Below are 15704 nucleotides of genomic sequence, written 5' to 3' on the forward strand. Positions count from 1 at the left end.
GGCTACCAGTGATACACAGGGCACTGTACATAGGATTATTACCACCTCCCTGTTATCTGGCTGTGGGGAGGAGGCTACCAGTGATACACAGGGCACTGTACATAGGATTATTACCACCTCCCTGGTATCTGGCAGTGGGGAGGAGGCTACCAGTGATACTCAGGACACCACAGGACACTGTACATAGGATTTTTACCACCTCCCTGTTATCTGGCAGTGGGGAGGAGGTTACCAGTGATACACAGGACACTGTACATAGGATTATTACCACCTCCCTGTTATCTGGCAGTGGGGAGGAGGCTATCAGTGATACACAGGACACCACAGGACACTATACATAGGATTATTACCACCTCCCTGTTATCTGGCTGTGGGGAGGAGGCTACCAGTAATACACAGGACACTGTACATAGGATTATTACCACCTCCCTGTTATCTGGCTGTGGGGAGGAGGCTACCAGTGATACACAGGACACCACAGGACACTGTACATAGGATTATTACCACCTCCCTGTTTGTTATCTGGCAGTGGGGAGGAGGCTACCAGTGATACACAGGACACCACAGGACACTGTACATAGGATTATTACCACCTCCCTGTTATCTGGCAGTGGGGAGGAGGCTACCAGTGATACACAGGGCACTGTACATAGGATTATTACCACCTCCCTGTTATCTGGCTGTGGGGAGGAGGCTACCAGTGATACACAGGACACTGTACATAGGATTATTACCACCTCCCTGTTATCTGGCAGTGGGGAGGAGGCTACCAGTGATACACAGGACACCACAGGGCGCTGTCAGGCAGCAGGGCGGTATCAGGCGGTTCTCTTCCGGCAGAGGCTTGACTCAGCGCGTCCCTCCTCCGACTGCCCACGTACCAGAGCGACTCTCGCGAGACTCAGGTGCTCGCTGCGGGAAGAGACCGAGGGGGAAGCTGCGGATACCGGACCTCAGGCCCGAGAGATTGGACACTGAGCCCATCGGCTGTGCCTCTCTCTCTGTGCGCACATGGACCGCTGCGCCCTACGCCGTCTGCCTGCAGCCCTCACCTTCGGGCTGATGTTAGTTACCTTCGGCCTTCTCCCGGGACCGGCCGACGCCGCTCAGAACGGTAAGACGGGAATGCAGCGCCCACAGAGAAGGTCGAGGCTGAGGAGGGGTGGGGGAGCTGGTCGTAGCCGTAGGTCGCTCGTGTTGTCATGCAGCATAGAGCAAATTCTAATGGGCAGTGGGCTGTGTATCCATAGGAGGCTGTGCAGTCAGTCAGCTGTCATGTGCAGTGCAGCATCTGTATTATGTATTCTCCACCAAATGACATTACTGGATGCATGTATGATGTCATGTGGCTTTCCTGTGCCTGCTCTAAATCTGTCTATTCCGGCATATCGGCCAATCTGTATCATGTCTTCATTGTAACATGTTTCATGTAATGCCCAAGTGTAAGAGCTACTTACTATCCAATCTATACCACAACCAACACGATTCCAGGGTGTGTTAGCATTACACAGCAGACCATGGAGAAATGTCTTTACATGTCCTGCTGTCTGCCAAAGGGTGTGTGTGTCTATTGATTTCTATACATGCACCAGTGCAATGGCTGTCACAGCCGGGAGTGTACTTCCATATAGTAAATGCTAATCCTGGAGGAGGGCTGATGAATTGGAATCCGATACATCCCCCCTGCACCAGTGCTTTCTGGCAAGGACAGGGTGTATATCTGCATGTAGATGCTCTTTATGTAAAATGATCCTTCAGCTCGGCCTTTCTGGGTGTTCTGAAGATCACAAGAAATAAAGATCAAATATTAATGCGCTCACAAACCTGATGCGGCAGAAATTATTCATTAAGCCTGGCACCTTCAGCCCAGCGATAAACAGGTCGCTGCTTTTTTCCATCAGGTCTTGCTAAGGCCATTTGTCACCCTTTAAATAAATCATTTAAAAAGAACCGATACAAGGATCTGTCTTTTATTGGGCAATAAACATCTGGCTAGATCTGATCCATTTACAGGTGCAGACAACCTGTTTTATGGCCCACTTTTGATCGTGGTTTTTGCAGTTTACTTACAAATGATATTGGCAGGATATTTATCTCTAAAATAATCAAATTGTAGGAAAACAAGCTATATGTAAAGTTATAGGTTTATTTAATTGTCTTTACACAAAGTAATTTTCAAACAATGCTAAAACATTTGTGTTTTATGAGTTTAATTTTCGGAGACGAAAGAGATGGATCAAGCTCTTATGATGCATAAAATCGAGTATTTCATTTCTTGTCTTTATAGACAAAATAACGCGTTTCAAGCACGTACGACGACTAAGAGCACACCTGCACTTGAAACACGTAATTTTGTCTACTTGTGTGTGTCCTTTTGGAAATAAATCCTCGATTTTATGCATCTTAAGAACTGGATCCATCTCTTTCTGCTCTCCTTACTGGTATGCTGGCCAGCATTGGGGTTCGTGCTCCAGCCATGTGTTTCAGGGTGAGCTGGAATTGCTTTTCCTATTTACTTTTCAATCTTAGTAGTCTGTGTAATGAAAATATCATATGGTCAGTGTTTACTGATAACTAGGGATCGACCGATTATCGATTTTTTTTTTTTTTTTTTTTTTTTTTTTTTTTTTAGGGCCCATACCGACAATCTGTGACCTTTCAGGCTGATAGCCGATAACTTATACCGATATTCCGGTATATGTTATCGGCTATTTCTCCCCCGGCCCCGAAGAAGCGACTGCAGATCATTGATTTAAAGCGGGCGTATTAAATCAATGAACTGCAGCAGCTTTTGTGGGGCCAGAGACTGCTGCCACCCGCTTCTCTCCCCCTGCCTGTCCAGGGGTCCTCCTGAGTGTCCAACCCCCCAATCCTCTGGCAGAGACCACCGCTGCCCGCTTCTCTCCCCCTGCCGGTCCTTAGTCCAACCACCACCACCGCTGTCCCATTGCCTCCCTAATCCCCAATTTTATAATTATCTGTTCCCGGGGTCCGCGCTACTTCTGGCTCCAGCGGCGTCCTGAGCTGTCACTCTGCTCACTGACGGTGACGTTGCGTTGAGGACGTCACTCATCATTGCGCATTGCACAGCGTAATGCAGGACGCTGACGGAGCAAGAAGTAGTGCGGACCTCGGGAACAGGTAATTATAAAACCGGAGATGGGGGAGGCAATGGGGCAGCGGCGGTCTCTGGCCGGGGCGGTGGGGGGTCTGTGCGGGGGGGGGGTGGGGCATTATCGGCAAGGTAATTACAGATAACGTCCAAAATCGTGAATATCGGCCAATAAAATCGGCCACACCAATAATCGGTTGATCCCTAGCGATAACTATCTCTTTATGCTTGTATGATTAGTTTTAATGGATCATGATGGTTGTTGCTGGTTTAAATTGTGACTTTTAGCAGTCACCCTCTAAGTGACTACAGATCAAGCCACCATGTCTTGATCAGTACATAAACCTTCCCCAATACCTTTTAAATAGTAGCAGTGTCACCTCCCTTAAAGGGGTACTCCGCCCCTACACATCTTATCCCCTATCCAAAGGATAGGGGATAAGATGTCAGATCGCCGCGGTCCCGCTGCTGGGGACCCCTGGGATCCCCGCTGCAGCACCGCGCTATCATTACAGCACAGAGCGAGTTCGCTCTGTGCGTAATGACGGGCGATACGGGGGACGGAGCAGCGTGACGTCATGGTGCCGCCCCTCGTGACATCATGGCCCGTCCCCTCTATGCAAGTCTATGGGAGGGGGGCGTGACGACTGCTATAGACTTGTATTGAAATGGGCGGGCCGTGACGTCACGAGGGGCAGAGCCGTGACGTCACGATGCTCCGGCCCCTGTACTGCCTATCATTACGTGCAGAGCGAACTCGTTCTGTGCTGTAATGATAGCGCGGTGCTGCAGCGGGTATCCCAGGGGTCCCCAGCAGCGGGACCGCGGCGATCTGACATCTTATCCCCTATCCTTTTGGATAGGGGATAAGATGTCTAGGGGTGGAGTACCCCTTTAAAGGGGTACTCCAGTGGAAAAATGTTTTTTTAAATCAACTGGTGCCAGAAAGTTAAAATATTTGTAAATTACTTCTATTTAAAAATCTTAATCCTTCCAGTACTTATCAGCTACTGTTTACTACAGTGGAAGTTGTATAGTTCTTTTCTGTCTGACCACAGTGCTCTCTGCTGACCCCTCTGTCTGTCACAAACTGTCCAGAGTAAGAGGTTTCCTATAGGGATTTGCTCCTACTCTGGACAGTTCCTGACATGGACAGAGGTGTCTACAGAGAGCACTGTGGTCAGAAAGAAAAGAAATTCCTGTTGAACATCCAGCAGCTGATATGTACTGGAAGGATTAAGATTTTTAAATAGAACTAATTTACAAATCTGTTTAACTTTCTGGCACCAGTTGCTTAAAAAAATAAAAATAAAATTGTTTTCCACTGGAGCACCCCTTTTAAAGGGTTTATCCTGCAGAGGATATTGAGGCACATTTATTATTTCAAATGTACCAGAATTCCGTCAAAGGTGTCTGCAAAAACTGGCTTACATGACTTTAGCCACATTTATGAGTTTTAGACACTATTAAAGAGGCACTCCGGTGGAAAACTGGGTGTGGCTTCATGGACACTGGGTGTGGCGACATGTCATACAAAAAATTCTGGCATAACATGTTGTAATAAAGTAGGTCAAATAATAGTTGGCTTAAATGAAAGGCTTTTGTACACAGGGCGATGATCAGCTGAACACGTCCTCTATAATAGGCCCAGCAGTCAGCCAGTGAATGAGTAAACTCTCGTCTGTTTTATGATTACACAGTTTTTGCAGGACTGAAATAATTTATTTATCTTTACATCACCCTGTGTAAACTGGTCCATAAAGGGAAACTATCATCTAATTTTACCCTATTTAACTGTTAGGCTGGGTTCACACTGCAGAATTTCTGCCGGAGATCGAGCCGGTGCATTGCCATAGAATGAAATTTGCCATAGATTGAAATGCTCCGCCTCCATTACATCCTATTGGCTCACACTTGTCACGTGACATATTTAACCATCACGCATCGACGCGCACAGCAGTCTGTTTGGCTATCACAGGGAGAGGATCTCCTCTCCCTGTGATAGCTGAAGCTGCACGGAGCTCAAATCGGGCCACAGAAGCTCATACATTTACTCAGGTCATATGGCTCATAACTGTTTTATAGATCAACAGCGCTATCGGGACCCCTATGCCTGATAGCGCTGTCATCAGCGTGCCTCCCTGCGAGCGCTTACTACACCCCATGCCCGCAGCTCTGCTCCCCGTCCCCCGTTAACTCTCAGGGAGCGGGGAACATACAGTAGAGCATTGGGCGCAGGTAAAGTAGTACTGCGCAGGCACAGCACTATGCAAATAGCATAGGGCTAAAGTTAGTATTGCGCGTGCTCAGTTGTCCCTCCCTGCGCAATTTGCGTAGGGAGGCCAGCTGGCCATGCGCAGTCTGTATGCATTGCATTAGAATGAGATTTGCCTTCGGATGGCTCCGTGCAGCTTCAGCTATCACAGGGAGAGGAGATCCTCTCCCTGTGATAGCCAAACTGACACTGCTGTGTTTATCGATGCGTGACGGTTAAATATGTCATGTGACAAGTGTGAGCCAATAGGATGTGATGGAGGCGGAGCATTTTCATGGCAAATTTCTATTCTATGGCAAATTTAATTCTATGGCAATGCACCGGCGGCACTAGGACCGAGCAGACTGCATTGCTGTCCCCATAGACTACAATGCATTTCTGGGTGGATCTTTTGGGAGATCTGCTCAGAAATGCATTGCCATCTATGGGGACTGCAATGTAGTCCATGCGCTCCTAGTGCTGCCGGCTCCATCTCCTGCAGAAATTCTGCCCAGAAATTCCACAGTGTAAACCTAGCCTTAGCAACATGTTCTATATGGTAAAATCTGTTTTGTCACCATGTGTGCATGTCCTGCTGTATGTTCTGTAAAGTGCAGAAAATCACTTTAAAAAAAAGTTCCATGCTGTATTCATGCCTAATTGAGCATGATTGACAGCCTAGATTCTGCACCCTCTATGCACCGAAATATTGTGCTGCCCTCAAGCTGCTTCATGGCCAAGTGATTGCTGTGAGCAGAGGAGGGGGAGGGGGGGGGGGCGGAGGCGGTGCCAAGCCTGTCAGTCACATTTGGGTCAGCGTAAATACAGGTCTTGGGACTTTTTGGAGCATTTTTCAAAGTCCTTTAGAATATCCAGACATGGTGAAAACGTATTTTACACTATATAACGTGTTGCTAACAATTCTATTGGGTAAAATCTACTGACAAGTTGCTGATCTATAAGACACAGAAGAGTTGGCCCATCAGAAAGAATTGTCCGATAAATGCCCTACCAGCACACAGGCTTGCAGGATTTATGTACAGACGTGTACCTCTACATAAATCCTTTAACAATAAAGTCACATAATTTTTACTTGCGCAAAAATTATATAACTTTTTGACCCCAATTGTATTGAGAAATGCCCCTTTGTGTAAATCTTCATTACAAATGAATATGCTGAAGAGTTATGTTTACTTGCATAGTATGGTGCCGCCAGATAGGGCGCGCATTCACCTTCTGAGCTGAGCGCAGGTGGACACATGCTGTCACTGTTCTCTACATAGTAGTTTGCTGCAGACCAGTCAAAAGATAGCTTTTCGCTTTTGATAAATCCATGGGGGAGATTTATAAAAACCTGTCCAGAGGATAAGTTTCCCATAGCAACCAATCAGATCCCTTCTTTCATTTTTGGAAAGGCCTCTGCAGAATAAGAGATCTCATTGGTTGCTATGGGCAAATCAGCAACTTTTCTTTTGGCCAGGTTTTGATAAATCTCCCCCTATAAGAATTTATCAAACCGTAGAGGAAGAGTGATGCAGTTGCCCATGACAACCAATCAGATTGATTTTTAAAATCTGGTTGTTATAGGCAACTGCACCACTCTTCCTCTACATAGGGTTTGATAAATCTTCTCTCCAAAAATATGGTGGTATAGCTAAGAAGATGACACTTCAGCTTGTTGGGGAGATTTATCAAAACCTGTGGAAAGGAAGGAAAAGTTGCCCATAGCAACCAATCAGAGCTCTTCTTTCATTTTACAGAGGTCTTGTTAAAAATGAAAGTGAGCTGATTGCTATGGGCAACTTTCCCTTTGCACAGATTTTCATAAATCTCCCCCATTAAAGGGGTATTCCGGCTTTATACATCTATACTCTATCTAAAGGATAGGGGATAAGATGTATGATCACAGGGGTCCCGCTGCTGGGGATCCCGCGATCTCGGTGCTGCCTCCGTGACGGGGACATGACATCACACCACGCCCCCTCCATTCATGTCTCTAGGGGATAAGATGCATAAAGCTGGAATACCCCTTTTAATGTATGCAATTTATTTAACGCATTTTTTAATCAGGCTGCTACTTACTGGTCACAGAATGCTGGGGGCTGCACTGAGATCGTAGGGGTCCCCATTGGCCGGACCCCTGCGATCATACATCTTTCGATAGGGGATAAGATGTATAAAGCCGGAAGCTCCCTTTTTAAGGGTGCATTCACGCGCTATTACTAGCAGTGGGTTGCCTGCTGTGAATTACGCTACCATTGATTTAAATGGGTCCACAGACAATCCGCAATAGTGTCAGATTTGCGGACTGTCCGCGGACCCATTCAAATGAATGGTAGCGTAAATCGCAGCGGGAAACCCACTGCTAGTAATAGCGTGTGAACACACCCTTAGATTGGAAAACTGTGCTGAAAAGTAGTATATGGTCAGCAGCCACAGGAAGGAGGAGGAGATTAGAGATGTGCGAAGTTACAGTAATTTGATTCGTCACAAACTTCTCGTCTCAGCAGTTGCTGAGTTTAGCCTGCATAAATTACTTCAGCTTTCAGGTGCTCTGGTGGGCTTGAAAAGGTGGATACAGTCCTAGGAGAGAGTCTCCAGACCGGAGCACCTGAATGCTGAACTAATTTATGCAGGCTAAAGCAACTGCCGAGCCGAGAAGTTCCTGACGAATCGAATTACTGTAACTTCGCTCATCTCTAAAGGAGATGTCTATAGCCTGCCCCCAGCAGCACTGATCAGCACTTAAACCTAGGGGTACATATAGAAGCAAATAATGATGAAAAGGATATTTTGTGCTAGAAGGATAGATGCTAGAAACAGTTAACAGCGTTTCAGGACTTCTTGTGTGGAAACCATTCATCCGCTAACCCCTTCTAATGTTCAACAAATTTACAAAGGAGCTGCTGGGAGGTGAAATGTGATAGAAGACGAACTCCTGCTTCAATGCAAATGATACATTCAAGGTTGATGGTTGTAGAGGGGAGTCTCATTAAATGAACACTGGGTATAAATAGCAGTATAATTAATCTTTCCCTCTGCTATCTACATGTCCTGGTGCATTTTCAGATTAGAATCATTATCTGCATCAAGACTCTGGAATACACTGTAGATTTTTTCTTTTTTTTAATTTAGGTCACAGTATGGTATTGGTATTTAGCAGCTAAAATAGCAGAATAAGATGATGCCAGGGATATTCATTTGAAATCTATTGGCACCTAAAGGGGTACTCCGGTGAAAATTTTTTCTTTTCTTTTCTTTTTTTTAAATCAACTGGTGCCAGAAAGTTAAACAGATTTGTAAATTACTTCTATTAAAAAAATCTTAATCCTTCCTGTACTTATCAGCTGCTGAATACTACAGTGGAAATTATTTTACGTTTGAAACACAGAGCTGTCTGCTGACATCATGAGCACAGTGCTCTCTGCTGACATCTCTGTCCATTTTAGGAACTGTCCAGAGTAAAAGGAAATCCCCATAGCAAACATATGCTGTTCTGGACAGTTCCTAAAATGGACAGAGATGTCAGCAGAGAGCACTGTGGTCATGACATCAGAGGAAATGCATTTCTTTTTTAGATTTCTCTTTAGTATACAGCTCCTAAAAAGTACTGGAAGGATTAAGATTTTTTAATAGAAGTGATTTACAAATCTGTTTAACTTTCTGGCACCAGTTGCTTAACCTCTTCAGGACCCATGACGTATGCATACGTCATCACACCCTGAGTCTTAAGGACCCATGACGTATGCATACATCATGTCTTTTCCTGGTCTCCGCCGCTCACCCGGCGGAGATCGGAAGCGGATCCCTGCTGAAATCCTTCAGCAGGGATCCAGGGCAAACGCCGAGGGGGGCCATGTATGCCCCCCATGTCGGCGATCGCCGCAAATCGCAAGGGAAATCGCCCTTGCGATCTGCGGCGATACCGGGCTGATCGGGTCTCTGGGACCCGACCGCCCGGTAATTTCGCATGATCCCGGCTGTCACAGACAGCCAGGACCATGCTGAAGTATCGGAGCGAGGTGGCAAGCCAACTCCTCCTATCCCCTGCGATCCGTCGGTTAGTTAACCGACCAATCGCAGGGGGGGGGGGGGGGCGGTTACTTCCTCCCGTCCTGCCCGGCCCCTTGAAGTCCGGAGAGGACCGGAGGAAGACCGGAGGACACGGCGGGGGACGGGGGAGTGCTGGGGACCGGCCCCGGTACTTACTTCGTCCCTGAAGACCCGGATCCCGGCGAGGAAGATGGCGGCGGCGACAGGTGAGTAGATCTTCAGCCGAGGTCGGGCACTTTACAGCAATGCACGTCGCCGTAAAGCGACATGCATTGCTGTATTGGGACCCTATATACTACAACTCCCAGCATGCCCAGACAGCCCTTGGCGTCTGGGCATGCTGGGAGTTGCAGTTTTGCAACATCTGGAGGTCCACAGTTTGGAGACCACTGTGCCCTTCCAGATGTTGCAAAACTACACATTCTCAGCATGCCCTTACTGTCCAGGCATGCTGGGAGTTGTAGTTCTGTAACATCTGGCCCTTCAGATGTTGCAGAACTACAACTCCCAGCATGCCTGGACAGTTGGCATACTGGGAGTTGTAGTTTTGCAACATCTGGAAGGGCACAGATTGGGAACCACTGTATAAGTGGTCTGCAAACTGTAGTCCTCCAGATGTTGCAAGCTACAACTCCAAGCATGCTGGGAGTTGTAGTTCGGCAACATCTGGCTCTAAAGATGTTGCCGAACTACTACTCCCAGCATGCCTGAGAATGTTTGGGAGTTGTGGTTTTGCAACAACAGGAGGCACACTGGTTGGGAAACATTGTCTGTTTCCTAACTCAGTGTTTCCCAACCCGTGTGCCTCCAGCAGTTGCAAAACTATAACTACCAGCATGCACTGATAGACTGTGCATGCTGGGAGTTGTAGTTTTGCAACAGCTGGAGGTCCCCCCCCCCACCTGTGAATGTACAGGGTACATTCACATGGGCAGGGGGCTTACAGTGAGTATCAGGCTGCAAGTTTGCGATGCAGCAAATTTTGCGCGGCAGCTCAAACTCGCAGCGGGAAAATCGCTGTAACCCCCCCTGCCCGTGTGACTGTACCCTAAAAACACTACACTACACTACACTAACACAAAATAAAATAAAAAGTAAAAAACACTACTTATACACATACCCCTACACAGCCCCCCTCCCCAATAAAAATAAAAACGTCTGGTACGCCACTGTTTTCAAAATGGAGCCTCCAGCTGTTGCAAAACAATAACTCCCAGTATTGCCGGACAGCCGTTGACTGTCCAAGCATGCTGGGAGTTTTGCAACAGCTGGAGGCACCCTGTTTGGGAATCACTGGCGTAGAATACCCCTATGTCCACCCCAATGCAAATCCCTAATTCAGGCCTCAAATGCGCATGGCGCTCTCACTTCGGAGCCCTGTCGTATTTCAAGGCAACAGTTTAGGGTCACATATGGGATATCGCCGTACTCGGGAGAAATTGCCTTACAAATTTTGGGGGGCTTTTTCTCCTTTCACCCCTTATGAAAAGGTGAAATTGGGGTCTACACCAGCATGTTAGTGTAAAAAAATAAATTTTTTACACTAACATGCTGGTGTTGCCCTATACTTTTCATTTTGACAAGAGGTAAAAGGGGAAAAAAGCCCCCCACAATTTGTAATGCAACTTCTCCCGACTACGGAGATACCCCATATGTGGGCGCAAAGTGCTCTGGGGGCACACAACAAGGCTCAGAAGGGAGAGTGCACCATGTACATTTGAGGTGATTTGCACAGGGGTGGCTGATTGTTGAGCGGTTTTGACAAACGCAAAAAAAAAAAACCCACATGTGACCCCATTTCGGAAACTACACCCCTCACGGAATGTAATGAGGGGTGCAGTGAGAATTTACACCCCACTGGTGTCTGACAGATCTTTGGAACAGTGGGCTGCGCAAATTAAAAATTTTGTACAGCCCACTGTTCCAAAGATCTGACAGACACCAGTGGGGGGTAAATGCTCACTGTACCCCTTGTTACATTCCTCAAGGGGTCTAGTTTCCAAAATGGTATGCCATGTGGGGGTTATTTTGCTGTTCTGGCACCATTGGGGCTTCCTAAATGCGACAAGCCCCCCCGAGCAAAATTTGCTCTCAAAAAGCCAAATATGACTCCTTCTCTTCTGAGCATTGTAGTTCGCCCGTAATGCGCTTCAGGTCAACTTATGGGGTACCTCCATACTCGGAAGAGATGGGGTTACAAATTTTGGGGGCTATTTTCTGCTATTAACCCTTGCAAAAATGTGAAATTTGGGGGGGAAACACACATTTTAGTGAATTTTTTTTTTTTTTTTTTTTACGTATGCAAAAGTGGTGAAACCCCTGTGGGGTATTAAGGCTCACTTTATTCCTTGTTACGTTCCTCAAGGGGTCTAGTTTCCAAAATGGTATGCCATGTGTTTTTTTTTTTTTCCTGTTCTGGCACCATAGGGGCTTCCTAAATGCAACATGCCCCCCAAAAACCATTTCAGAAAAAAGTGCGCTCCAAAATCCCCTTGTCGCTCCTTCCCTTCTGAGCCCTCTACTGTGCCGCCGAACAATATACATAGACATATGAGGTATGTGCTTAGTCTAGAGAAATTGGGCTACAAATAGAAGTATACATTTTCTCCTTTTACCCCTTTTAAAAATTCAAAAATTGGGTCTACAAGAACACGCGAGTGTAAAAAATGGAAATTGTGAATTTTCTCCTTCACTTTGCTGCTATTCCTGTGAAACACCTAAAGGGTTAAAATGCTGACTGAATGTCATTTTGAATATTTTGGGGGGTGCAGTTTTTATAATGGGGTCATTTGTGGGGTATTTCTAAGATGAAGACCCTTCAAATCCACTTCAAACCTGAACTGGTCCCTGAAAAATTGTGATTTTGGAAATTTTGTGAAAAATTGGAAAAATGCTGCTGAACTTTGAAGCCCTCTGATGTCTTCCAAAAGTAAAAACACGTCAATTTTATGATGCAAATATAAAGTAGACATATTGAATATGTGAATAAAATAAAATAATATTTGGAATATCCATTTTCATTACAAGCAGAGAGCTTCAAAGTTAGAAAAATGCAAAATTTTCAAATTTTTCATTAAATTTTGGGATTTTTCACCAAGAAAGGATGCAAGTTACCAAAAAATTTTTACCACGAAGTTAAAGTAGAATATGTCACGAAAAAACAATCTCGGAATCAGAATGATAACTAAAAGCATCCCAGAGTTATTAATGTTTAAAGTGACAGTGGTCAGATGTGCAAAAAATGGCCGGGTCCTAAGGTGTGAAATGGCTGGGTCCTTAAGGGGTTAAAAAAATAAATAAAAAAAAAAAAGTTTTCCACTGGAGTAACCCTTTTAAAGGGTTTATCCTTCAGAGGATATTGAGGCACATTTATTATTTCAAATGTGCCAGAATTCCGTCAAAGCTGTCTGCAAAAACTGGCTTACATGACTTTAGCCACATTTATGAGTTTTAGACACTTTTAAAGGGGTACTCCGGTGGAAAACTTTTTTTTTTTTTTTTTAAATGAACTGGTGCCAGAAAGTTAAACAGATTTGTAAATTACTTCTATAAAAAAAAAAAAATCTTAATCCTTTCAGTACTTTTTAGCAGCTATTTGCTACAGAGGAGAATCTTTATTTTTTGAATTTCTTTTTTGTGTTGTCCACAGTGCTCTCTGCTGACACCTCATGCCTTTATCAGGAACTGTCCAAAGCAGGAGAAAATCCCCATTAAAAAAATAAAATAAAATAAAAGGTTTTTCACCGGAGTACCCCTTTAAGCCTTAAATTCCATAGTCTAGTTTGTGCTCCAGCTGAACTCTTCTGTACTGTGACATGGCACCTATAGCTAGAGAGGACTTAGTAGGGTTTTGATATTTTTCCTGTGCTCAGTGAAAGTGTCCAAACACTGCGTAGAGAGGTTGAGCAGATTAATATTTAGTATAACTTGTATTGTATTTGTTTGTATCTCTGCTCATTCTAGGCATAAAAGGTTACGTCTTTTTACTTACCCGGGACGATGCTGCAGTTCCTTGCGCCGTTGTGCTAGTATAGTGCAGTGGTCTTCAACCTGCGGACCTCCAGATGTTGCAAAACTACAACTCCCAGCATGCCCGGACAGCCATTGGCTGTCAGGGCATGCTGGGAGTTGTAGTTTTGCAACATCTGGAGGTCCGCAGGTTGAAGACCACTGGTATAGTGTATGCAAGGATGAGTCCAGTCTATGGTCATACAATGTTCCTAGTATGAGTGTGCATAAAGAAAGATGCCACAAATAGGATTTACTTATGATAAATGTGTTTTATCCAGTTTTCCATTAAACTTTAATACGGGAATCATAAGTATTACAACCCCTATTTTTCCTGACTCTTTTGCCTTAGGCTTCTTGCACATGGCCATATGGCTGTATGTGTTGTATGATCCATAATACAACCCCTATGGACATATATACTGTATCTGTGGTCAGATAGTCCCCCTTTCCCTTCATGGATTTCCTAAAATGTAAGTCTTATTCCATCACATGGCATATTACTGTGATATTCTCTCCGAGAAGCATTGCTATACACTGGTATGCTGTCTGGATTGTGCCTATACATTTTGTTATACACAATTTAATGCTATTGAGCTGTACTCAAGTTTTTGCTTTAAGAGGCAGCTTGCATCCAGATATTTAGCAGTGTAGTTGAGTAATATTGTGCAGGCCTTTTATCAGGCACGCTTCATCCTTATTCATCACTGGTGCTTTTCTTCCAAGGTCTTTCCTCCCAAGGTCATCCTAGAGGGATGTCCCTGTGTGCAGATGTAAAGTGTGTTCCATAATGGAATCTAGCATTCTGCAGCAGTCCTCTGGGTAATCATCAGACAGGATATTACATTAACCAATCACATGACCTTTCAATTCTGCTACTGTGACAATATGTATTTATAGGTAATGGGATACATATGATCATTATGGAAGCATAGTATCTTTTTTTTTTTCTTTTTTCTTTTTCCTTCGTTTCTAGCTTTTTCTTTCTATGTGCATTTTCTCCTTCCTTATTCATAGAGAGATGTGTGGCCAGAATCTGATTATATGGTGGGGGCTGTTCTGCCTAGCAATGACAAGACTGCACATGTATATAATGGTTTTTACTAGAGATGAGCAAACTTACAGTAAATTCGATTCGTCACAAACTTCTCGGCTCTGCAGTTGATGACTTTACCTGCATAAATTAGTTCAGCTTTCAGGTGCTCCGGTGGGCTGGAAAAGGTGGATACAGTCCTAGGAAAGAGTCTCCTAGGACTGTATCCTCCTTTTACAGCCCATGGGAGCACCTGAAAGCTGAACTAATTTATGCAGGATAAGTCACCAACTGCCGAGCCGAGAAGTTCGTGACGAATCGAATTTACTGTAAGTTCGCTCATCTCTAGTTGTTACCATTTTACCATACTTCCAATGCTATGCTGCATCCTTTGTATTGGTACTGATGTACTGTGAGGTGTAGTCTCTTCCAAATGTGTACAGACCAGAAAAACACACTTTCGAGTCCCAGACAGAACAAATATATATGTTAGGCCCCTTTTACACTATACATTCATCCATTTTAAAGATCCGTTATAATGTTCCGTTATGAAAACCGTTACAAAATCCCATTATAGTCTATGGGATTTTTTTACATTATCAGTTTTAACCCGTCATAGTCATGTTATTTTGTGACGGGAGAAAGAACGGAAGAAATAGTGCATGCACATCACAAAATAGCCTGTTATTAATAATGGAAGTTATGACGTGTTAAAACGGATAATTTACAAATCCCATAGACTATAATGGGATTTTGTGATGGACGATTTTCAGGGTTTTCATAACGGAACATATAACGGATCTTTAAAATGGATGAATGTATAGTGTGAAAGGGGCCTTAAAGAAATGGCAGAACTAGTAGACCATGTTTATAAACCACAATGGAGATTTCTCAATACACGTGCCATGGAAAGTGGAGTAGTTGCTTCTAACAACCAATCAGCTATGGGCAACTGTTACACATTTCTGCTCAAGATTTCATCTCCCTAATGTATAGTCCATTAAACTCAATGGGTCTGCTTTAAGTACACTGTGGTATGTTTTTAAAGTATGGGGGAGATTTATCAAAACCTGTCCAGAGGAAAAGTTGTTCAGTTGCCCAGTTGCCCATAGTAACCAATCAGATCGCTTCTTTTTCTTTTGAAGAGGCCTTGTTAAAAATGAAAGAAGCAATCTGATTGCTTTGGGCAACTGGATAACTTCCCCCTGGACAGGTTTTCATAAATCTTCCCCTATATCCCCATA

General features: G+C 44.6%; 1 protein-coding gene across 1 annotated transcript in view; it reads left to right on the forward strand.

Moving 5' to 3' along the window:
- The first annotated feature begins 797 nt into the window (after positions 1-797).
- Positions 798-15704, forward strand: part of NPTN (neuroplastin) — a 97052-nt gene continuing 82145 nt past the window's right edge. Inside the window, exon 1 of the mRNA XM_056572771.1 lies at positions 798-1114. Coding sequence (XP_056428746.1) covers positions 1012-1114 — 103 coding nt within the window. The 5' untranslated portion in view covers positions 798-1011. The remainder of the gene's footprint in view (positions 1115-15704) is intronic.

This window comes from Hyla sarda, chromosome 4 (assembly GCF_029499605.1).
Source record: "Hyla sarda isolate aHylSar1 chromosome 4, aHylSar1.hap1, whole genome shotgun sequence".
NCBI classification, from domain to species: domain Eukaryota; kingdom Metazoa; phylum Chordata; class Amphibia; order Anura; family Hylidae; genus Hyla; species Hyla sarda.